We start from the raw sequence: 24033 nt of genomic DNA on the forward strand, positions 1-24033 counted from the left end.
GAGGTCGTCCTCGTGATACGTCAAGCTCCTTCCACCAAACGGCGGCAGGGCCGGATGTTTGACCAGAATAAAAGTCTCACATCTGAAATCAAAAACAAAAAACAAGCTACAGCTTTTATTTTTAAATGACAAATATATCATATTCAAGACAGTGACAGTTGATCGTTTTTTTTTTGTTTTACTTCCAAATAAAATCAAATGACAAGTAATATTTAGATGAGTGTTGCAGTAGATCATTAAATATACAAAAATATACTTGCATCATGTGGGTTGAGTTTCACTTGTCAGTTATATAAAATCATATTAGACTATAGTAAAAGCTTTGGTGACGTGTGATTTTTTTTCACTCCCTGATTATCTTTTTATTTTACAGGAAAAAATGAACCAAATAAAAAATTGTATGGGCGCACATTTAAATATGAAGGCGAATAAGGGCCACACTGAAAGAGATAAAGTCATAATGCAACAAGAGTAAAGTGTTGAATTATAGGAATTGGCATTTTGAGAAACAGTTATGTTAGAGTATATAGACTTTTTTTTTAACAAAAAAAGTCATGGGAATAAAGTTTTTTAACGACAATGCTACAAGAATAACATCGCAGCTTTTTCACGAAAAATTGCAATTTGTGAGAATACTGTCTTTTTTTATTTGGAGCAAGTCTTACTACGAGAAACAAGTCGTATTCTTTTTGTGGCTGTAGTTTTTGGGATTTCTGAAAATTAATATGCAAGAGTAAAAAAAAAAAGGAATATAGTTTCATTGTTTTGTGTTCCTTTTTGTGAAGTTATTGGGGAAAATTATTGGAGAGATCAGTAAATCACTACAACTTTGTTCTGGTAGAAGTACCGCTTGTTTTATCATTAAATGACAGCTTCAGTCTGATAATTGTCTGACTTTCCTTTTGTGTGTGTGGCCTTAAGACGCTTAAATTAAACGGTGCGCTCTGAACAACAACAAAAACAAACAAGTAAACACATACAAAATGGTGTTTTATTGTCAAAGCGTCGGAGTGGGACAACGTTATTTATATTTATATTCTTATATACGTATGTGCATATTTCCTCATTGTGAACTCTAAATTGTGCCACAAGCTAATTATGGTAAGTAAGCTACAGTATATACAGACGTCCATCACTGACCGTTGACGCGTGTGTGTTACTGTATGACAGTAAATTCGTCAATGGCGACCCGACACTTTGGTATTATCGCCGAGTGACTAACGCAGGAAACGGTCGCCTCGCTTTATCGTACAGTGCGACCTATCAGTACTAACTAAACACATCCATTAAAAACACCCACATGAATATATGCAACTCAAGTTAAAGGGGACATATTATGAAAACATTTCACTTTCAAACTTTGTCTATATTGACCAAAGAATGTCAGGAGACCTTAATCACGCCTTTAGAGCTGTTTTAACCCTCTGCTTATGTTGTCGGTCAAACTGATTTGTTAGAGAATGTGCAAGAAAATATATATATCTAAAAAAAAAAAAAAGAATGGAAAATAGGGGAAATGCATACAATTCATTCTTCTTTTTACTTTACAGGGAGGGGGAAAGTTGATAGTAAAAAAAAAAAATATTACCATTGTTATTGTATGAGAACCAAACAGAGAGTAGGTCATACTGTCCCGTTTGAAATCTAGACAGAGGATTTAATCTGCTTTTTCCTTTTCTTTAAAAATACAATTGAAATTTGAATTGTTATTACATTTTTTGATAATTCAGTTACATTGACCGTTTGAAAATCTAGACTCTAAATTGTTCAGTTTTGTACATATATTGTGGGTAAATCTACTCTACGCATGCCTGTTCAAATGTCAGGGTTTTGTGAGATTTAAAAAAAACAAAACAAAAAAAAAATTTCAAAACTTTCCACCATTAATGTGACCTATAAATCATGCAACTTGAAAAAAAAATAAACAAGCCTTTTTGGCCGTGTAGATAAAAATAAACTGAAATAATGTGGTTGCACAAGTGCGCACACCCTCAAATTGAGGATGTGGCTGTGTTGCAAATTAACCAATCACATTCAAATTTACGTTAAATGGGAGTCAGCTCACAGCTGCCACAAATTTCAAGTGTCTCTCATTAACCTCAAATCAAGTCCAGCTCTTCTAGTAGGCTTTTCCTGACATTTTGGACAATCTTACAGCATGAGGGGGATGTCATTGTTCAAAGGCATCAGTCATATTTTTTTCCCCAATGGAGTTGTACAAGCTATACGTTACATTCATCAAGTTTTCAAGTGCACCTTGATCTCATTTTTTTTGAATATCGCAAAAACCTGCCAATTGAACAGGGGTGTGCAGACTTTATAAACAAAGTGGGGAAAAAAAAATGCATGCAATTTATGATGATCTTTCTTTTTCTTTAAATTATAAAAACAAGAGAAGAAAAGCAATGAAATTTGCATGGTATTCAACCTTTTGATGATTAATCAAAGTGGTCATCATCATCGGCAAGAAATGAACACAACAGGAGGGTTCAATTCTGATGGGGAAAACCAACAACGACAACAACAACATAATATGTCTCCTTTAAACTCCTCTTGGGCACCATAAAACAAACAAAAGTAATAATGAGACCATAATTCTAATGATGCTTTGTGAGAAAAACTAAACATTGATTTTTACACGTGGAAAGCCCAAAACATCACTGAAGAAGAAGTAGTCTTTTGAGAATGCCATTTATAGGCTTTTTTTTTTTGTTGTTGTTGCTGTTGAGGGCAGCGGCAACGCGCCCGCCTCAGCAGTCAGAGTTGTGCGAGTGCGCGGCGGCGGCCGCCGCCGCCTCCAGCTTCCAGTCCCGCTGGTCGTCGGCGGTGTGCTGCGAGGCGGCGGGCGACAGCGCCATCTGGCGTCGCGGGTTGCCGCTGTGCATGGTGTTCCAGTGGCGCTTGAGGTCCGACGCCTTGATGAAGGCCTTGTCGCACGAGCCGCAGTTGAACGGCCGCTCGCCGCGGTGCTGCCGCTCGTGGTCCTTCAGGTGCGACTTGTGCTTGAAGGCCTTCTCGCACAGCTGGCAGGCGAAGGGCCGCTCGTTGCTGTGCACGCGCTCGTGCCGCTTCAGGTCGGGCCCGCGGATGAAGGCCTTGCCGCACACCACGCAGCGGTGCGGCTTGAAGCCCGAGTGGATCTTCAGGTGCTCCTTGAGGTGGGCGGCCGTGGTGAAGGCCTTGGGGCAGTGCTCGCAGCCGTACGGCCGGTTGGCGGTGAGCAGCCGTTCCTTCTTGGCGCTGTGCTCCAGCGGCTTGGCACCGGCGACGGGCAGCGAGCCGTGGTCACGGTGGCCGTAGAGGAGGTACTCCAGCTTCATGTCGCCGGACGACGAGGAGCCCCAGCCGTGCGCGTGCGGGTCCTTGCTCAAGCCCGTGTTGTAGCCGTGCGGCTGGGCCACGTGCGAGCCCCCCGCGCCCCCCATGCCGTCCATGGCCGTGTCGTAGAAGCTGTTCTTGCGCACTTCTTCCATGGCCAGCTCCTTGAGGATGGCGTCCTGCGCGCGCATGCCGTGGTCGCCGGGCGGCGCCTGGTTCTCGCGCGTCTTCATGTTGGTCAGCTCGCGCTTCTGCGAGCACAGGTTGTCCAGGAAGTTGATGCCCAGGATTTGGCCTGACGACATCATCATGTTGATATCCTTCTTGCGAACGGCCAGCCGCGCCGTGTACATGTAGTTGAGCACCTCCTCGAAGATGTCCGAGCGGATGAAGTCCAGCTCTACGATGGAGTTGTCCTCATCTGTCTGCTTCTTGAACAGCTTCTTGAAGTAGTTGCTGCAGGCCGCCAAGACGCAGCGGTGAGCCCGGAACTCGATATTCTCCACCACCACCACCACGTCGCAGTGCTCACCTTCCATGCGCTGCTGGTTGAGCATCTTCAGGAAGGTCGCCTTGTGGTCATAGTCGATGTAGCGTAACAATTCAGACATGGTGTCGAATGGGAGCAACCTGGAAAGGAGTAGGAAGGGGGGGGTTGAGTGAACTTATGTGGGGGAAAAAAATCTTTTGGCTGAATCCCACACTGCTGCGGTTCATTACTATTACACTTAGTTTATTTTTCAAATGTAAATTCCCCAAATGCACTTTTGAACCATTTTTTTTTTTAACACAGAGCAGTAAAAGACTTAAACACAATGAGCACAGCACACTCATAAAGCAGCTGCTACCAGCCACAGCTTTTGTCAAGACACACCGGCCCCGCCTCTTACAGACACATCCATTTAAGCAGGCACTACAACAAGTACAGTTTATTCAATACATCAGGGCTCAACACTAACATGAAATCAGTTTTTTTATTTTTTTTTATTTTCATAAATCCTGCATTTAACTTAACAGTAGCGTAGCTTTAACTTAATATCGCCATTTCTCCACGCTCTGCAATTCAACTCATAGTTCAAATTGGTTGAGCAGTGTTTTAATAACCTCTCACCACGCCCATAAATCTCTTGATCTCCTACCTGGTGGCTCCATCTCCAGCATCCTATTCACCCCCCCCCCCCCCATCCCCCTCCCCTTTTGCACACGTCCAAACAATCTCAATGTCTCCGGCTTCGCATTCAAACCTTCCAGTCAGATCTCACCGCAGTTTAGTATCTTCAACTCCGCCACCTCCAGCTTTGTCTCCTGATCACCGTGACTATCCCCAAAGCACACTATAAACCTTTCCTTTCACTTGAGATGGAGCTTTTCTGTCACTGATCACCCCTGACACTTTCCCCCCCACCGCGCCTGGACTCTCTTTTGCGCCCCCCCCGTCCACTCTCCCCGTTGCTCTGAACAGTTGAACCCAAGTACTTTAACTCCGGCATCTACTTCACCTGTAGTCCTTGTGCAATGGTAAACACCGGCCTACCTCGCATTCACATACACACGCAAACAAAAAATAAACTAGCTAAATATTCCAATCAAGCAAAGAAAGAAAAACAAACAAAATAAAGTCGACGGCGACGAGCGCGCGACACGAACAAAACGCACTTTTAATTTCAATTCCGTGGCGCGTTCACGGCTTCGACGGTGTGATCAAGGCTCGCGTGACAACCCTGAGAGAGAGGGAATATTTCACATTTCACTGCGCCCAGCCATTTTGACCAAGCACAAGCTCCGCTGGCATGTTGTTCACAGAGGAAGGAGGAGGGGGGTGGGGGGCCGAGAAACGAGCGCGGAAACACAGAAGAGGTCGTAGCCGACACATAAACAACCTTTCTATTCCACAAGCAGTCGAGAACCAGACGAAAAAGGTTCCTACCCGAAGCCCGAATGCGATTGCCCGTGTTGTCACGCAAGGCGAGTCGACGACGAATCCACACTGGCTGCTGCTGTCGTTTTTCCTCTTCCTCCTCTTTCTTGTTGTGACTGCCGCGCCGCACAGGAAAACCCGCCGCGCTCCATCGCCACCCAGCGTACTGGAGAGGCTACTGCAGCCAATCGTCATATCTAACAAATACGACGACGCATTCACTGCGACATGATAGCTACATAGTTAGATAGTTAAATAGTGAGATATTTAAATAGTTAAATAGTTAGATAGTTAAATAGATAGTTAAATAGTTAGATAGTTAAATAGTTAGATAGTTACATAGTTAGATAGTTTCATAGATAGATAGATAGATAGATAGATAGATACCTCCAGAAAGGAACGCAAAGGTCAATTCTTTTATGTCAACACTCATTCGGCAAATACCTTACCTTAGTCAAAGTGTTTGTCAGAGCCCTGCAGTTCACCACAAAATGGCTTCTTTAAACCAAAATGGCAAACTTGCTGTTCATTTTCACGAATGTGTACTTGATTTTTTTTTTTCATGCATATGATGTTCATTCAATTCCATGTTGCTAAGTGAAACTAGCTGTAGGGGGGCAATTTTTTGTTCTAACCTTCCAGGCGGCACCACTGAGTGGGTTTTGGTGGTTCATGTTCGAGACCTCTAAAATGCATCTTTCCCAGGATACAGATGCAAAGTTGTTTGGCATGTTGAAGCCTCCAAAAATTAACTCGATGGAGAGCTGGGCATTCCGTCTGTGTGACGGACCACTCCGCCTATCCGCCTATGACGGACGCCTGATTTGCTGACGGTTGACGAATGACGGACTAAGCATAGTCGGAAGCCCATGTATTTAATCCGTCTTTTGTTTGTAGTCTGTCTTTAGAACTATTTTCCGCGGCTAGGCCTTGATAGCTGCAGCGAGAGCGGCAAGGAACAATAGTGAGTTGCACTTATAGTAGTTGGCCGTCGTAATCGCTGACGGAAGCAGATTTAAAATCAGAGGTGGACCGGCCTATCGACGTGTACTATTTTTTACCCCCTGAAGAAAAAGGCGAAAGACAGACGACGGAAGGGTACCCACGCTGCAGACAGAAGCTCAATTGTTAATAAAATGCCCAGCTCTGATTTATAACAAAACAAAACTCTCTTGTAGGTCAATGAAATTGTTAGTAATGGAGTTGAGATATAAACAATGTTTATTAGATTTTGGATCATAACCAAGGTGACAGCAACCGAAATAATAGAATTACAGTTAATAAGTGATATAAAGCATATTTATTGGCGTTTCGCCCCGTTTCTGACACTTTTGGATCTGAACCAGCTGTGGGTCAAAATGACCTGGGAAATTAAGGCTAACAGAAGGGTTATAAACAATGCAAAGCTAGTTAATCCATCCATCCATTATACAAGCCGCTTATTCTCAAGCCCCGGGTCAAATTTCATTTCCTTGGGAAAAAAAACAACTTAACAAGATTATCAACAATGCAAATTGATTTAAAACACTTAAAGCGGAAGTCAACCCAAACATAGTTTTCCAGAATATGTTCTATGCAGGCCCAACTAGTCCAAACACAGCATTCTGATTAATCTTGCATTTGTTGAATATGAGAAATCCACCCATGTTTAGCTAGCTCAGGGGGCGGCCATTTTGTCACTTCTGCCGACTGAAGATGGCATCGGCGTTACTCAGGGTTCAGGTACTGAACAATCATGAAATCAGCTTCAGAAAAGAGGTGAGCCGTGATTGGTCGTTACCTGAGCCCTGAGCAGTTGTGATGTCATCTTCAGTCGCCAGAACTGACAAAACGGCCGCCCCCTGAGATGGCTAAAAGTGTGTGCATTTTGCTGCTTAACTTGTTTTCCACAAACATTAATCAGAATGCCGTATTTGAACTAGTGGGCCTGCATAGAACATATTCTGGAAAAAAATGTTTGGGTTGGCTTCCCCTTTAAGTGCACCTTGTGAAAGCCTTTGCCAGTTAGTCCTAAGAAGGCCATACCCAAATGTATGTAAAGAAAAAAATAAAGATTAAACATGAGCTTTTTTTTTTTGTTTGTTGAAACATTCTCTTGAATTAAAGCCCATTTTAAAGTTTTACATTTTCGAGAATTGAGTGGTGGACAAATGAAAAGAGGGCCCATGTGCCATCGGACTCCCAGAAATGATCCACATCGCAGTCGGTTCAGTCGTGATATGTCAACGTTTTATTAACCGGAGAAGGAAACTGCAATTCAAAACAGACAGCACATCGGTCACTTTTCCCACCCATCAGGAGTAAAATGTACTTGGTGACGGGCGGTGCTACGAGGGGGCTGGCGTACAGCGGACGCATTCAAAGCCTGCACAGGCACATTCAAATGACTTCCTTGGCGTCTTTGCCGATGAAAAGCCTCGTCAGGGGTTCGATGCGAACACACAGAAAAGAAAACACTGATATGATTGTTAAAAAAAAAAAAAATGCAGTTCAAGTAAAAATGACAACAAAAATCAACAATGAGAGATCAACGAACATGGCCTGGTGTTTGTATTTAGTGGCATACCTGACAGGAAATCCATCTACAGGAAGGTTAAATAGTGCACACGCTAAACGTATATGCAGCCTCTGTCTGGAGTGATGGCTTTTACTTCATAAATAAAAAAAAATATATATATATAGCTGGCTACGACAATTACGCTCATAAAAACGCTTTTAAGTCATAAGGCAGTGAAAGCAACTTGCTTTAATTATTATTACGTCTTTTAAATCGTACAGCTTTTTCCGCGATAATCTCGCATGGGTGTGTGATGGTAATAATAATAACGCTGTATTGTGTCCTTCGTCGCATGCGTTCCTTTTTTTTTTTTTTTTTTCACTTCTGCAGGTTGGATGGTTGCGACTAGCGGGCAAGCTGAAGATGAGGGAGAGGAAGGGTTTCAGGTCCCGCAGTCGAACGTGGAATTCTGGGATGTTGCGGTTACTCCTGGAAGAGCGGGGAGAAACGGCGGGTCAGTGCATGAACGTCAACAAACCACCACTGAGGCCCCCCATTTGGGTCTCAAACGGCGTGAATAATGCTAAGAATCTGCCCGTTTCACAGAAGGTGTGCGCAAAATGGCCGCATCACGGTATTCAGCAACGTGACGTGTCAACGTTGCTTTTCAACGCAGCAAGGTGGGAGAAAGTGTTCCGTCAGGCGTTAAAACCTCACACCCTCTTCCTGGCTTTTCTGTACACACAGCTACCATGCCACTCTATCCGCCTTTGATACTACCTCAATACTTGTTGGTACCGCTCGTAGAGTACAGCTGTTGGGGAAAAGCCAGCGTTAAAGTTGGCTAGAAAGAAGAATGCGCGGACAAAGTCTGGAAATTTCCACCCTCCGATGAAACAGAGGTGACTTTAAAATGGCGGGGGTGTTTTCCGATTTCAGAGGTAGTATCACAGGCGAGATGAGGTCTGCGTGTAAGGGTTAGGGTTAATCTGCAATGCTGGGGCAGGGGGTGTGAAGCAAACAGTGGACCTAGCAAATTTTCACCTTCTGAGGTAGTATCCGATGTCGGAACCTCCTTACCGCTCTTGATGCGGCAATTTTGCAGGGTCTCTGCGTGAAAGCGGCTACTGACATCTCGTTGCGCAGAACACCACGGCGTCAAGTTAGTACTTGAGATGCGTTTCGGGGAGTCCACGTTCACACCGGGTCGGAACAAGGCCGGCCGGGTACAAGACGGATACGATACAGCAGAACCTCCAAAGTCAAAGGCCACTAAGGTCGTACCGTTCAAAACTTTCGATTCCATAATCGAATCAGTTAATTGTGTTGAGATTTTACAGTGGTCCCACTTATTTGTACACTTGTGCACGATGTGTTAAGAAGTTAAAAAATGATAATGTGAGTAAGACACATTCTACTTTGTTTTCCCATCTCAATGTGATCAACACCCCTCCCAACATCCCCCACGGATGAATTTGTTTTAGTGTACCTGGTCGACCTTAAGACGTTCCACTGTATGCGGTTAACTAGCAGTGTTAGCTTCGCATGTCTTTCAAGTATGGAATGAAAACAAAAACAAAAACATCTATTCAGCACAGATAGCACAGGTGTCTGGGGCGCTGCCGGCAACGGTGGCATCAAACCAATTTTGCATTTAGCAGAGTACAAGCCAAGACAAGTTAGCTCGCATTTGTTCAAAACTAGCTGACAAAAATCACTCAATTGCGGAGGGTTGAATTTCAAGCCCGCAACAGCTTCGGTCATTCTGGTGGCTGGCCCCAGAAACTTGTGCGCCCATCCATGCTCCGCAAAAGGAAACTTTCATTATTATCGGGTTAGTAGTCCTACTTCCAAGTCAACATACACGGATGCGCCGAGCAGAAGGCAGCAGAGACAAAAGGCCAACATTCCCATGTGTTGAGTCACGCAAGCGCGCGCACGCACGCTAGCTCATCTCAAACCAACAACACATTTGGGATGGTTGCTGTCGTCACAGCTAAGGAGAGTTGCAACTCTCAAAACAGGTGGGTCAAAAAGAACCCAAATTGGGTCAAAAAAGGGACTGACCCAACTTCTTGCGGCATTCAAAGGTCAAATGAAAAACCCACAAAACAATCGACAGCAGTCATCCAATCAGATCCTCAAGGTTCCTCAACCACTTGAAGGGGAATCGGAGCTAAACTCAAGTAGGGTGTGTACGGTACATACACACACACACACGCACACACACACACACACTGGGCTTAATTGGAGCATTTTCTCCCTTTTTAATTCAAGTCAGCAAAAGCACAATTATCGGATAAATGAAGATTATTCCGTTGTGTGGGATATGTTATATGCCATTTTTTTCTTCCGCGACCGTCTGGGAAAATCGTCAACAATCATATATGGTAAACCTGTTCAATATTTACGATCACAAATCCGTATCAATCAATCAAATTTTATTTATAGAGCACTTTTCATACATAGCATGCAACTCAAAGTGCTGTACATAAAAAAACGTCAAAATACGACATAAAAAGAGAACCCGCTCCTGCCTGCCCTCCCTCAAAATTTACGCAAAGACAGTCATCCACAAGCACACCTGCGTGTGCCCTGACTCCCCGTTTAAAATGAGTTGGAATGTGATTGGTTGATTCTAGAGTTGTCTCGATCTGATCACGCAATCGGAAAAATCAGGGACGATCACGTAATTTCTCAGCCGACCGGCTGAAAAAAAAAAAAGTTAACTTTTATTCTTTTTTTGTAACAAGAGATGGCTTCATGCAGTAGTGTGTGTGTGTGTGTGTGTGTGTGTGGGGGTGGGTGTGTGTGCGTGTGTGTGCTCTGCAGCCACAGTGCTCTGTTAGTCCCCAAGGAATGTATTCTGAAGGAGAAACAAATGGCAGAATCCGCAGTCCGTTGAGAAAAAAAGTGGCAGCGAGAGAGATGTGGGAAATGTTTTGCTTACATATCCAACAACTTGGGCAAGCTGAAAGACACTACATATTAGGTCAGCAAAGTCGCACGGCAACAGTATGGCCAAATAGTTCGCTGAGCAGCAGCGTCAGAGTTGAAAGGGAATCGTGTTTACAAATGTGATGCCTTTCAATTACTTAGTATAATAGTATATTCATATACACGTATGCAACTAGTATAGTGTAACGACTGTGAATATTTTGCGACCAACAAACTTGCGCCGCACCGGTTGCATTTAACGAGGCAAACGGTGTTTGTGGATGAGCCGAGTGGGGAGTGGGAGCTGATTCCCCTTAAAAGCAAACAGTTAAAAGCTATGCCGTCTTTGACTCAATTCTCTTGCACCTGAGTTTCTGAGACAGCTTTCCGCCAACTGAGGCACGCCCGTGTACGCTTCAGATCAGATTCCGCTGGATACCTGCATGTTTGCAGGAGCCGGTCGAGCAGGTATTTTATCTCTCAGACTGCTGGTGCCTCTTTGGTGAAACCACACAATCTATGTGAAGCAATCAGCGTTTGGCGAACTTCTAACATGTTTTTAATGGGACAAAAAAAGTCATTCGGACTCATTGTTTGAATTGTTAAAGTGGTCCAAGGTGTGCGGCGTTTCCTTAATGTCCAGCAGGGGGAGCGTTTCCACCACATGAGATTGCATGAGAATGACAGCAGCATTAGTGGAAAGAGATTGTAGGGCTTGTCGTTACATGTTGAGAGCGTAACATCCCTTGCGTGCGCCCCGGCTGACCTTTTTTTCTTTTCTTTTTTTTTTAACCACAGCACAACAAGAAAATGCATTAGCATAGAAGCGCTATTTAAAAAAAAAAAAAAAAATTAAAAGAGGGCGACTGTTGGGTGATGGGGGGGAAAAGCGGGCATGCCAGAAGCGGGGAGCAGGACTGGACTGGACTGGCTGGCTTACCTGGGTCAGTCCTCCCCCTCCTCTGGCGTGATCTCTGTCTCTTTATGTACCACTACTTTGGTCACTGACATGTCAGGATGCTGCTCTTTAGCCTCCTTTATGGCCTGAGCCAGAGCCTACATAGGCACAGGTGCAGTGCCAAGAAGGGGGTCACCAGGAAGGGGGACAGAGATAGGAAGTCACTGTTATCCAGACTTTAAAATCAAAAGTGAACAATTTCATTCGTTTTGAGGCTGCATGCTTTGCCCCCTTTGATTGCAAGTGGCCCAGTTGGGCTCCCGGGAAAGATCGACGATGCTGTCATTCAAAAGTTGCAACTTCAACCCAACAAAAAATGAGCGCTTTCAAGGAAAATACCTCATCATGGTCGATGTCGGAATCTCCCGTGATGACAATCCTTTTCTCGATTCTCGTCTCTGAAATGCCTCCTTTCACAGTCTGGCAGATTAGACCCCAAAAAATATTCAGAGGGTGCATACCGCAGAAAACCTTAAGAGTCAGTTTGCTGGATGGCGAGTGTCAACAATGAAGTCTGACCTTCGTGATGTGCGTAGTGGTGGTGGTGCTGGTGGTTTCCGAGGTGATGGTCTGGGCGCTCAGCAACACGCCGGGGTCTGTGTCGCCGTTCATGTCGTCCTGTTGACCAAGTTTGCGAGACTTTTAGAGACTCAGTCCAGGCTGAAATTTGAAGGTTAGCAGCATTTAATCATAGAGGTTTGCTATTAGCTCGTACCACAGAAGACTCATATGTGATGGTCTTGGTCTCTGTATGAACCACAGGCGTCTCTTTGGTGCAGATCACGTCCTCTTCCGTACGCTGCCGGACAATAAGGAAACATTATGGCCATCCGAGCTCTGGGTGGCGACACAGCAGTCGAGTTCTACTGCTACATGTACCATAGTCTGGATTTTGGTCTTCTATTTGGATTTAGCACCATCGCTAATTCGTGTCTTGCTGTCTTTGGTGTGACTACTTACTGTAGAGTCTTCCGGCGCTGCGTCCACCTCCATGGCAACAAGTTTCTTCTGACCCAGGTCGGCTGGCGCCTGCGAATGAAAATGATGATTGCAAGATTTAAACGACTGCATCACAAGGAATGTTGGCGATGCATTTGGAACACACTGAAAAATAATGCTCAATGTGTGAAAAAAGTTGTCATTTCACAAAAGAAGTCATTTTTAATTTTAAGGAAAGGTTGTATTGTACGGGACTTGCACTTTTCATGAAGAAAAAAGTAATCATTGTTTATTTATTTATTTTATTAAGAATAGAATAAGGATACAAAAAATGAGGGAAAAGTAAAAGCAATTTCACAAGAAAAAAAGTCTTGACTTAGATTTTATGAAAATATAATAAATGATAGACAAGTTGTACTTTAACATGAATTAAGTACAATTCTAATAACTATTAAGTGATATTGCAATAAAAAGTAACAATTTGACAGGCTAAAATGTTTACAGTAAAGGTGTAATTTTTTCGTAATTCTAATCTTACTTTTACACTTTTGCAATTTTTCTACTTAATGCATTAAAATGAATGTAATTTGCAAAAATATTGTAATAATAATGAATAAAGTTATCATTTTTGATGTTCAAGTTGAAGAGTTGTATTTACAAGAAAAAATAAGAAAAAGTCAAATAAAACAAATGCAATTAAACACGAAAAATAAATTTACAAGAAAAAAGTTTTGATTTGATGAGAAAAACAGGTTATCACTACATAATAATTAATAATAATTATATATTTATTAATCATAAATAGCAATTGATAAAAAAAAAAGATGACTTCCTTTTCATAATGAGATTATTTTTTCTACTTCAGTGTGCCCTGAAACACTTTCATAGAAAAAAAAAAAAAAAAACTCAAACCAACATCTCCATGCATCACCTGTGAGGAAGACGAGATGCATTTCGACTACAACATCTTAGGTAAAACAAACACGTCAACAACGTCAGCTTGTGACCGACCAGCAAAGTGTGGTCACCTTTTCGGAAGTCGCGGAAGAAGAAACCCATCCGAGAGTCGACTGGCAATGACGGGACGAAGGATACGACGAAAGAAGGAAGAGACAGACAGGACAGTGAGACGGGATATCAGAGCAACAGGAGAGAGCGAGCGAGCGAGAGAGAGAGAGAGAGAGAGCGAGAGAGAGAAAGCAGCGGGCAAGTTTCTGATGGATTGTATGGAATACCGAAACGAAGCTCTGGTTGTTTTGTGTCTCTTTGCAGGTAGAGCCATACAATGTTTTCAGGGACAGGGGGAGTGGGATGAGGTGGGAGTAAAGCCGCAGCGGTGGCTGCGGGCCAGGTGGCGCCATTGAGTAGTTCAGAGTGCTGCCTTATACATAAATAAATAACGTTGCAGCACAGCGAAAGCGTGTCCCACCCGACTGCCCAGCCATTTATTTTCCTTATCAGCTGTGGGAGCAGCTGCTAAGTAATGCAAATCCAGGCATTTTTAGCAGTCAAACTATAAAATAAAAATGATCAGAATATGAGATATTGTGGACAGGCAGGGGAAAAAAAAAAACATGACTAAAGTCCTGGTTTACGTTGAAAAGGATGCAATCATATGAAATGTATAATTTTATGACTATTACTACTTTTGAGAATAGAGCTAGAATATTATGTTGTGAAGTTGTGATTTGACAACTTTACACATGGAGCAGGTCAAAGACCACACACGCCTGACTTATTGCGGGAGCAAATTCATTTATCTGCAAAACAAAAGTAAATATTTTGAGAAACAAAGCTACAATTTTATGAATGTAACATTGCCATGTTTTTTTTCACTGAAAATACAATTTTGATTTTAAAAAAGTGATGGGGAAAAAAGTATTAATTTTATGAGAATAAAGTGAAAAAACAACTAACAAACTTACAAGACTTGCCATTTATAAGGAGCAAATTTGTGTGACAAAAATTTCAATTACATGGGGACAAGATTGTAATTTTACAAGGAGGAAGATAGAATATTATAAAATCGCTATTTTACAAAAAAAAAATCTGTAATTTAACAAGGAAAATAAAAAAAAAGTAGTAATTTTACAAGACTGACATTTTTAGTAGTAAGACATTTTATGACTACCGGGAATTTTTTAAAAAAATGATAACATAATGAAGATGTAATTAAATGATTTAAAAAAAAAAAAATATGCAGCATGGTAAAAGTGTTAACCACCCGCTTGGATTCCTTATCAGCTTTGAGAGCAGTTGCTAAGCAAGGCAAGTCCAGGCATTATTTTTAGCCATTAACCCAAAACAAACGCGGGCCGTCCAAAAACAAGCAAAGGAAAGCAGCGGCGTGAAGGTAAACAAGTGGCTGTTAAAGGGACGAGATAGCGAGTTAGCCATGCACAGCACTGGATGGAGCTCTCATTTTTGTTATTATTAGGAGGCCGTGTTGGCTGCCGCCGGGGGACGGGATGAAGAGTAATGAGGGAAGGCTTCATACAGTTACCACGGCTAAGGGCGCAGTCTCCGAGAGCGTAATCGGAGCCGCGTCGGGCTTTGACTGCTCAAAGGTCTTGGTCATCTCCTCCGTCAGCACTCTGAAGACCTCGGACTCCTCCGCCCTCGCCACCTCCGACACCCACGAGGCCATGGCCTTTTTGGGCGAGCCTTTGACCTGAGACGTGTCCTCCAGCAGCGCCTCCATCTTGGTCATGAGGAGCTTTTCAACCTCTTCTTTCCCTTCCGTTTCCACCTCGGCCTCCTTCAAGATGATGAGCATGCCTTTTTTGTCGGTGATGGCCTGCGACACTTCCTCCCTGACGGAACCCGGGCTCAGCTTAGCCACGGACTTCTCAGACAACTCGTCCTGGGAGTCGGGGGTTTTCTCCTCCGCCGCGAAAACATCGTCGTCCATAGCGGCCGACGGGCTAATCCCCTTCTGCCCTGTTGGGGGCGCTCCGTCCGCTAGGGAACTATCTGCAGCGCAATTCAGCAGATGCTCCGCCGCCTGAGGAGACACTTGCCTTATTGGAAATGGTATTCTCGAGCAAAACAGGGCACCCAGCCAAACTGAAGATTTTAAAAAGACCCAACTTGGATCAATTTTAAAGAAGACTTTTTTGTTTTTTCAAACAAATTTGAAACCTGTCTGCCATATGCTCGCAACAATTATCACTCTACTCTATCCGTTTAAAGACCTCCCTTGTTCTACCCGACCAATGCCAAGTATAGCTTTTGTTGTCCAGCATGTATGCGACGATGCTACTAGGCCAGAGTGTGGGGGGGGGGAAAAAATAGCTGGCACCAATCTACACAGACAAAGCGCACAATTACTTTTCAGTGACGGAGGCAGCACTCCAACGATCAACGAGCGGCCAAAGTACACTTAGTGTTGCGGATTGAATGTGGCGCATGCAGCGGATACATCGCCAAACACAAATTCTTGCACGCTCCCACGCCGACAAACGCAACAGTTAATCCAAGAAAACGTGATGCAGTTCTGCCTCGTTTTTAGCTTTGACATGATAGTGTTTGAGATGATGCAGTCCCGCCAAAATTCTGAAGCTATTTGGGAAAATTGGGATATTTCTCAGCTTCAAATGGCACATTTAAGGATTTGAGTCTAATTTATTTTGGGGTGATTCAGGCCTTAGATGTGTTGTTTTTTTCAATGATTAAGACCATTTTAGAAAACTAGCATTTTTAGAAACCTAAAGTTTTTTTAAGAATAATGATGTTTTTTTTTAGATACACTGCATTCGAAGACCTTGAAATATAGTTTAGGATTTATGTTAAATTCTTTATGATAAGGGCAATTCTTTTGGAAAAGTTGCATTTTAAGACTTTTAAACAGCTGATTAAAGAATTTGTCTCATGTTCAAGAATAATTAAGGAAATAATTTAGTTTTAAAAAAAGGACATATTTCTTTTACATGTCATTTGTAAAGGCGACACAGGTTTTCAATTTGAATAGTCGCAAGACTTTTTAAAGATTGCTGGACAGCCATTTCATAACGTAACTGAGCAGCTGCCGACGCCCCCCACCCCTCACAAAAAAAAACCCCAATGAATTTTTCGTACACAATGAAGAGAAGGAAATTAAAAGTTAAGAGCCGAAGAGAAGAAGACAGTGCCAGCTTTGCAGAAACACAATGCAAAAAGACACACGCATGCGAACAAAACTATGAAAAAGAAAAAAAAAAAAAAAAAAGAGGAAAACATCACCTCAGTGGCTTTAGGCTCCGCCTTTGTCTCCTCTCCGGCCGGCTCATCATCTTCCTGCACCCAAAAAAAAAAAAAAAAAAAAAAAAGGTGAGACACATTTGGACTTACAAGTCTGGAGTCAGTGACCAGGAAGTAGTCCAGAAATAGTGTCGCAGTGACCACAGGAAGAAATCAATGAAAAAGCTGACAACCACGGAGAAATAATGTGATCAAGCTGCTGTTGGCAAAAACTCGTTAGATTTAATGTGCAGCACTCAATACTCCTTTCCATCATCCAAGTGCCTGTATTCTCATTTAATGTGCACCGACATAAAATATATTGCTCCAGAGTTAATGACACACACTCCTCGCTTTAAACACACACACACACGTCATTATTATTCGACCCGTGCTTACATCCTGCAGGTCCAGAGGTTCGATCATGGGCGGCTCGTCCGTTCGGGGCGAGCGCGCCGGGGACGAGGAGAGCCTCCGCTCCCACTCGGTGAGGCCTGGGACGCCGGCGTCCGTCTCCAGGAAGGAGCGCTTCAGCTCGCTGATGTTGGTCTGGTGCTTGACCATCTCAGTGGGGGGCTCAGTGTCCTACAGTGTGTGGCCAGGTTACCATAATAAGACGGGTGAGGGCCGGGAAGCTTTGCCATGCTTCAATAATGCCAAGTCAGCTTGCACACGTAAAAAAAAAAAAACAATTGAAAAAAATGGCCAAAACGGGGATGGAAAACACAAAAATAAAAAGTAAACAAAAAGGGGGTCAAAATGGAAGCTAGATGTTTGGATGCTTTGTAAGCTAGTCACGAGATACAGTGAAACCTCTCCCAAGTCGAACACAATTCGTAACAAACAACTGCCGTAAAAAAAAAAAAAAAAGTCCACCAACTAATTGTTTAATGACGTGAGGATTCGAACATGCTTGCGAGGAGAGTCTGGTAATGTTAAAATAAGGTTGTGATTATTTTTATTTATTTATTTATTTTTTTTAGAATAAAGTTGGACTATTCTTTTCTCTTTCTTCATTTCACAGCAGAAGAGCTGCAATTTTACCAGGATAAAAGAAACAATGTTAGAAAAAATATTTTCTGAGCATAGTCATTTTTACATGACAAAATAATTACGTTACAATGTCACATGTTTTATTTTAAACTTGTATTTTTAACATGAATAATGACGGTATGACAATTACTTGCAATTTGATGTTAATATGTTGAATTAAATCCTTTTAAAAGAATGAAGTTGTAATTTTATGGAAAATAAGATGTCATTTTACAAGGATGATGTCTTAATTCATGTTTAGAAAATCCCATAAAATCACAAAAGAAAATCTCGTGAATTTATGAGAATAAAGTACAGTATATTCGTAACAGATTGAAATCTGATCTTTTGTTTAGTTTTCTCCACAATCAACCACACTTCAGGCGCTAACCTCTGAACTTTTATGCATTTTTACAGTTGAATCTTCCCAAAAACGACTGACTTCCGAATCGTACGACTTCATTTTAGAGGTTCTGTTGCAGTGTGAATCTAAGACTGTAAATTCAACAACAAAAAAAAGCAGCCAAAATGCATTCAAACCAGGACCGCACATGCATGTGTCACAGAGCACGGCCACAACACTCCCAAATCCTGTTAACGTTATAAAGACAGATTAAGTTGCCATCGTTTCATCTCTGAAGGCTCACGGGAGCAACTCGAGATGCTCGAATCCACACGGGAAACCCGAGACACTGCACACAACAACGCTAAATTAGTCCTGTTAGGATTATTTCGATTTTCTTACCAACCTCCAGCATCAGATTACTGTGCTTGACAAAAACGTTTTCCCCTTTTACTCGTCTAATGACACTGCACTGCAGGGGAGAAACAAACAGCAGTGGTTTCAGACTCTGGGAGCTTCTGCGTGGCTACAAACCAAACGTGGATGGAAAAAAAACCTGCCATCGGAAAGCTCGGATTCCCTTTACCAAACTAGACAAGTCAACTGGGCTGACGGGTACGGAAAAAGCCAAAGTCCGCGGGGGGGGGGGGGGTAAAAATGAATTGAGGCAGCGACCTGCGTGGCGCATTGGCAGCAGGCTGCGAAGCGAGCAATGACATGACGCGACGCGGCGTTACCTGAGTGGGCATCTCGGAGTCGTCGTCCGCATCCGACTGACAGCGAGTGAGGAAATAGTGACATGAGCAAAAGGGAGGTGAAGCGGTGATGATAAATTTGGTGACAAGAAGAGAAATGTGGGATGTGGAAATAGGTGGCAAGAAAGGTGGTAGATAGAGAAGAAAATCAGTGTCCGTGACACTTCAGGTGGAAAGAAATAGTGCAAAGACGTCTTTGTGTAGTGGAGAAGGAAACGGGCCACACTGAAGAAGAAAAAGACACGTCTACATGTTACGACTTTCCCCTAACAAAATTCCAATTTATTCTGATGATTTTTGCTAAAAAATGATCATAACTTTATTCTTGCAACATGTCAATTTTTCCGATATTATGACGACTGTTTTCTCAAAAACAACTCACAATTATCGCAAAACTCAGACGATCTCCCTAATTACGATCTTATCCTCGTAAGATTTTTATTTTCCCCCTTCCATAACATCATGACAACTCATCTAAGCTTGACACTATAATAATCATTTTTCACAGAGTAGCACAACTTTTTTTTGACAACTTTATTCCCTAAGCAAGTGTTTCTTGTATTATAAATGACTGGATGCAATTATCCCAACTTTATTCTATAAACATTGAACGTTTTTCTCGCAATAACTATTTTCTAGCAAAGGTCCTCGTTTTTTCATCCCAAAATTGTGACTTTATTCGCGTAGAAGTTTTTCTCGTAATTTTTATTTGCTTGCACAATTATACCTCTTAGTAACGAGACCATTTTTTTTTCTTTCGTAATACACTTTTCACTCACAACATTATAATATGACTTCTCAAAAATGACATTCACATCCATTTTGCGAAATAATATTACAACTTCTTTTCCACCGCAAAATTAGAACTAATACGTTGACTGTACTGTACTATTCCATCATTTATTTTTCTTTTCAGTGTGGCCCATTTATCGTGTGCGTCGACTCAAACTCGGCATAACAAATGTTTCGCGTGCACTAAGTTCCATAAACGTCAAGTAAAATGCGACATTACACCCACAACAGTACATGGCTTATTCATGCTTTAAAACTGAGCTGCGCCCCCGCTCGCCATACAAACCTCCGTGGCAGTTATATCTCCGTCGAAGGCAAAGTCCGTTTGTTCGCTGTCGGTCTGCTTTGCCAAAGCCGCGGAAAGCATTCCGAGCGGCAAAAAGAAGGAATACAAACAGAGCAACACCCCAACATTGGAAAACGCTTTGAAACAATACACAGCACTTCAGCCTTTGTAACGACAGATGGAAACAAAATGGAAATGCACGGGTTGCTTTTCGAGTCGGACGAACGCTCCAGTGAAGGTTCGCAAAACAACAGGGGAAGAAAATGAAAAAGAACAGCAACATAAAAACAAAACAGTAGCAAGCATAACAGACTCGGAGGAAGCGGAAACCTTCGGTCAGTCATTTTGTGTGGCTGAATTTATAACCTGACTTCCAAGGCTCGCCTCTCCATGCACATTCAACACGTCTCTGCATTACATCACGCTGATCATGTGAGATCCAAGGGCACGCTCATATCTCGGCACTGCGTACAGTCGGGATGGTGGGTGGGTGTGGGGGGATTACCACTTCAATGCGGAGCAATGCAGAGAGTCAAGAAAAATGGAAGCGTTTTCATGCGCATGGTTGTGAAAGGAGTCATGGATAAGAACAATGACACAGAGACTGGTTAGGCACAAAACTGTGTTTCAATGGGATTTAGACAGGGATTAAGGATTAGTCACTGAATTTAAGATACTCAAAAGGGGACATATTATGGAAAAGTGACTTTTTAATTGCTGTATACGAATGGTTGCGTCTCCGGTGTGCCCGCTCATCCGTCAAGTATGAAATGATACAACTAACGGCTTCAGGAACACCGTCGGTGGGCGTTTTCGCGTGTTGAATCGGCGTCTTAAATCGTGACATATGGTCACTCTGATTAGCTGTTAGCTAGGGAATCAGCGCATGGGGAAAGAACAGCAAGTGACGAATGCGGGATAAAGCGTAAGTGATGGAAGGCCTTGAGAATTTTGATGGCAGTTCGAAATGTGAGGAAAATAAGAGACCAAAAGGTTTGTGCCCGTTCATCATACTGTCTGCTAACGCGCTAATCCGCGCTAAACTTCAATCTGCTTGCCTTTGACCTAGCGTTTCAGACAGTGTAGTCTACCCTAGTCGTCATGGTAACGAATGACGCACTTTACCTTGGCAGGACTATTTTCATCAATACATCAAAAGCATATCAAAGACATCAATTAGACCCGTGGGAAATGTTTTAAATGCGAACTAGCATAATATGTCTCCTTTAAAGTAAAAAATCTAAATCAATAAAAAGCGGGCCTTGAGTGTCTAACCCTCTCGTCAAGCCAGTCAAACACAAAATGGCGACTTCTCTGGATGACGATGAGTGATGATGAGCGTGAGGTTCTGAAAGTAGGACAGACGCTGGGACAACACACGTCTCCAGGTCGGCTCTGGACTGGCGAAACAGCTGAGCGCCGTACGGGACAGGCGTTAAAGGGCTTCGACTCTTACACACCTCCTCTTCCTCTGAACTGTCATAGTCATGGTAGCCCTGGGCTATGCAGGCGGTCAGCGAGGCTGCCTTGGGCTCCAGGTAGCAGAGGCACAGCGCCAGGGGGAAGGAGAGGGTGAGGGCGTAGGGCACGGAGAAGGAGGTGGAGAGCAGAAAGAAGAAGATGAAGAGGAAGCAGGGGATGAGCGACGGCGACTTGATGGGCACAAAGTTCTGAGCGCACTCTGGCAGGAAGCGCATCTCCGACAGGTCGGGGAAGCTGAGGTAGCCGTCCTCGTCCAGGACGGCCGACAGGTCGGGCATGTGCAGGGAGAAGGAGAAGAGCGTGCCGCCGCGCGCCCCGCCGCTCTGCTCCAGCCGCTGCTTGCGGGCCGACAGCAGCAGCGCCCGCTCGGCCAGCAGAGCGGCTTGGCGATCCGAGCGGGCCTGCTGGCGGCGGCGGCCGGCGCTGTCCTTTCCCGGGCTCACCGAGGAGGCCCGTTTGCGCGCGCCGCTTTCCCTGCGCCGCCGCCGCACTTTTGTCGATGACACGGGGGATGAGGGGAGCGAGAGCTCAGAGCCAAGGGGGCTGGTGGTGAAGGCACGGGGGGAGCGCTAATGAAGGGATAGGATGCGTGTGCGTGTGCGTATGAAGTGGCGATGGGGAAAGGAGGCCAATACGCATGAGCACACATGAGTTAAAAGTGTGGGGTTAAAAGGAAGGACAGGAGGAAAAAGCAAATTAGTAAAGCACACAGAAGATGAAAAGCAAAAGTCCAAACTAGAAGCAAGTGGGATATTTTCATCAGCCACAAGGAAATCTAAAAAAAACTAAAACGCATTTCAAAGTTGTGGAATATAAATACTGCCGCAGCCACTGAAAGCTCCTTTGTCCCACGGCACCTTTACCTTTGCTTCTTGTCTGAGCGGCGTCGGGGTGCCGGCGGCGGGTTCCGTCGTCTCCGCGCGGGCGTCCTCCCGCTCCGCCTTCTCTTCCTCCGCCTTCTTCTCGGTGGTCACCGTGGTGATGATGTCTCCCCTGGTGTTGGCGGCGCTGTCATTGTCCTTCATCAGAGTCTCGTGGTTCTCTGTGATGGGCGCTGCAACACGCAGAAAGAGCGGATGAGATCCGGACGGGAGCCGGTGTCCGTTTGTGGACATTTCATTATCAGCATGGAAACAGTGCTGTGGTGAAATGGCCAAAAGCTCAGCAGCTTACGCGATGCCACTTTCACCTTACTAACATACGATTTTGTAGCTACGTTTAAAAGACACATGGAGTTTGGAATTTTGGTTCAAAGCGGCCATTTTAGAGCCATTCTGGCCATTTCCAGGGGTCCTTCAAAACAAACGAGATACTTTGCCCTATTTTTTACAAAATTTGAACCACGCGTGTATGCCACACAGATTGGTGAATCTAAATTTGGGGTTTTCATCTTTGCATGTGGATGGGGCGTGGCAGTCAAATTTGATGACCCGCAGAAAATCAGCCATTTTGGTTGGAAGCGGCCATTTTAGAGAGTCATTTCTGCCATTTTCGGGGTCCTTCAAAGACTGCTGTCTGAGAGCCGCAGTCTGATTGCCACTCAATTGCAACCACATGACTTTGATAGATGGGTGATAAAAAATTGCAAATATGACAGTTTTCAGCTTTGAAATTTGGAAGTTAAGTTTGATGACTCGCCATAAAACAAAAAGCTCTAGTCCAAAACTAGCCAAAGTTTGCAGGCTTGTTCAATTTGCAACAGGCAATTAGGATGGCAAGTCTAATATGAGTAGACCAGGAAAAAAGTGGAAAAAAAAAACGGCTTAAAAAGAGAGGGAGTGTGACATTATTGTTGGTTTCGCCATTTCCAGGGGACCTTAAAAAACAGCTTTGCCCAGCGATTTTCTCCAATTGCAACCAAGTTTGAACCACATATACGAGACAGGTGGATGACGCTAAATAACAAGAATTTTTAGTTTTTGACATTGGGTTTTATCTTGCCATAAAATACAAAACCAACCAAATGCTGGATGGGTATTCACTTAGTAACATGACATTTTGTAGGCATGTTTTTCGTGGCCATTTTTGGGTCATTTTGGCAATTTCCAGCCATGCTCCAAAGACCAATATATTTTGTCCGACTTGAACTAGACAGATGTGCGATAACTGCATCGTTATTGTTTTTGTCTGGAGCGTGGACAAAGCAAAGCAGTCGAATGCGGTGACCTTACCTCCGTCCAAGCTGCGTGACATGTTGTAACGTTTGCTGGCGGAGCGCTCGAAAAAGGGCGCAGGTCGAATGATCTGCGAGCTGGCCCTGCGAGTCTGAGCCTGCGTCCTGCCACTGTAGCGGAACTTGGAGCCGAGGTTGAGGAACTTCTTTGGGGGTGCCTCGGGTGACACAAGCCTGTTGAGAGTTACACATGCAGATGTTATAAATGAAAGCAGTTAGTAATGTTGAAAGCATTTGTTTTACCAACACATTGACTGAATCACTTGTGTTATATGGTTATTAATTATTATTTTAATAATGACAACATCATTTAATTTTTTTAATATATTTCTCCTGGACCTTGACCTCTGACAACAGTCCTTATGGCAGTCTTCTTTTATGAGAA

General features: G+C 43.6%; 2 protein-coding genes across 14 annotated transcripts in view; both read right to left on the bottom strand.

Moving 5' to 3' along the window:
• Window positions 1-88: 88 nt before the first annotated feature.
• LOC147141329 (zinc finger and BTB domain-containing protein 14-like) lies at window positions 89-5384 on the bottom strand. The gene is made up of 2 exons (XM_086043912.1): window positions 5246-5384; window positions 89-3948 (listed from the first exon to the last, which is right to left on the bottom strand). Exon 2 carries the CDS (start codon window positions 3927-3929, stop codon window positions 2751-2753), a length of 1179 nt encoding a protein of 392 aa, XP_085900038.1. The 5' UTR covers window positions 3930-3948; window positions 5246-5384; the 3' UTR covers window positions 89-2750.
• A 2064-nt stretch (window positions 5385-7448) lies between these two features.
• epb41l3b (erythrocyte membrane protein band 4.1-like 3b) overlaps window positions 7449-24033 on the bottom strand; it is a 32367-nt gene continuing 15782 nt past the window's right edge. For 4 of the 13 annotated variants that reach the window (XM_086042446.1, XM_086042442.1, XM_086042444.1 and 1 more), the window contains 15 exons: window positions 23647-23822; window positions 22339-22529; window positions 21454-22044; window positions 19994-20047; window positions 18898-18933; window positions 17185-17370; window positions 16789-16842; window positions 15071-15571; window positions 13596-13637; window positions 12589-12657; window positions 12344-12427; window positions 12148-12246; window positions 11968-12048; window positions 11611-11726; window positions 7449-8222 (listed from right to left, as the gene is read on the bottom strand). In XM_086042446.1, the coding sequence (XP_085898572.1) occupies window positions 11616-11726; window positions 11968-12048; window positions 12148-12246; window positions 12344-12427; window positions 12589-12657; window positions 13596-13637; window positions 15071-15571; window positions 16789-16842; window positions 17185-17370; window positions 18898-18933; window positions 19994-20047; window positions 21454-22044; window positions 22339-22529; window positions 23647-23822 (2275 nt within the window). In that variant the 3' untranslated portion in view covers window positions 7449-8222; window positions 11611-11615. The remainder of the gene's footprint in view (window positions 8223-11610; window positions 11727-11967; window positions 12049-12147; window positions 12247-12343; window positions 12428-12588; window positions 12658-13595; window positions 13638-15070; window positions 15572-16788; window positions 16843-17184; window positions 17371-18897; window positions 18934-19993; window positions 20048-21453; window positions 22045-22338; window positions 22530-23646; window positions 23823-24033) is intronic. The other 9 variants (XM_086042453.1, XM_086042451.1, XM_086042454.1 and 6 more) reach the window with 7 other exon arrangements.

The sequence above is a fragment of the Filicampus tigris genome, chromosome 10 (genome assembly GCF_054856515.1).
Source record: "Filicampus tigris isolate MCC_2025a chromosome 10, RoL_Ftig_1.0, whole genome shotgun sequence".
In the NCBI taxonomy this organism is placed as follows: domain Eukaryota; kingdom Metazoa; phylum Chordata; class Actinopteri; order Syngnathiformes; family Syngnathidae; genus Filicampus; species Filicampus tigris.

What these genes read in the sequence shown, in the direction of transcription:
- LOC147141329 (XM_086043912.1), bottom strand. Translation starts at nt 3,929, where the DNA reads ATGTCTGAATTGTTACGCTACATCGACTATGACCACAAGGCGACCTTC.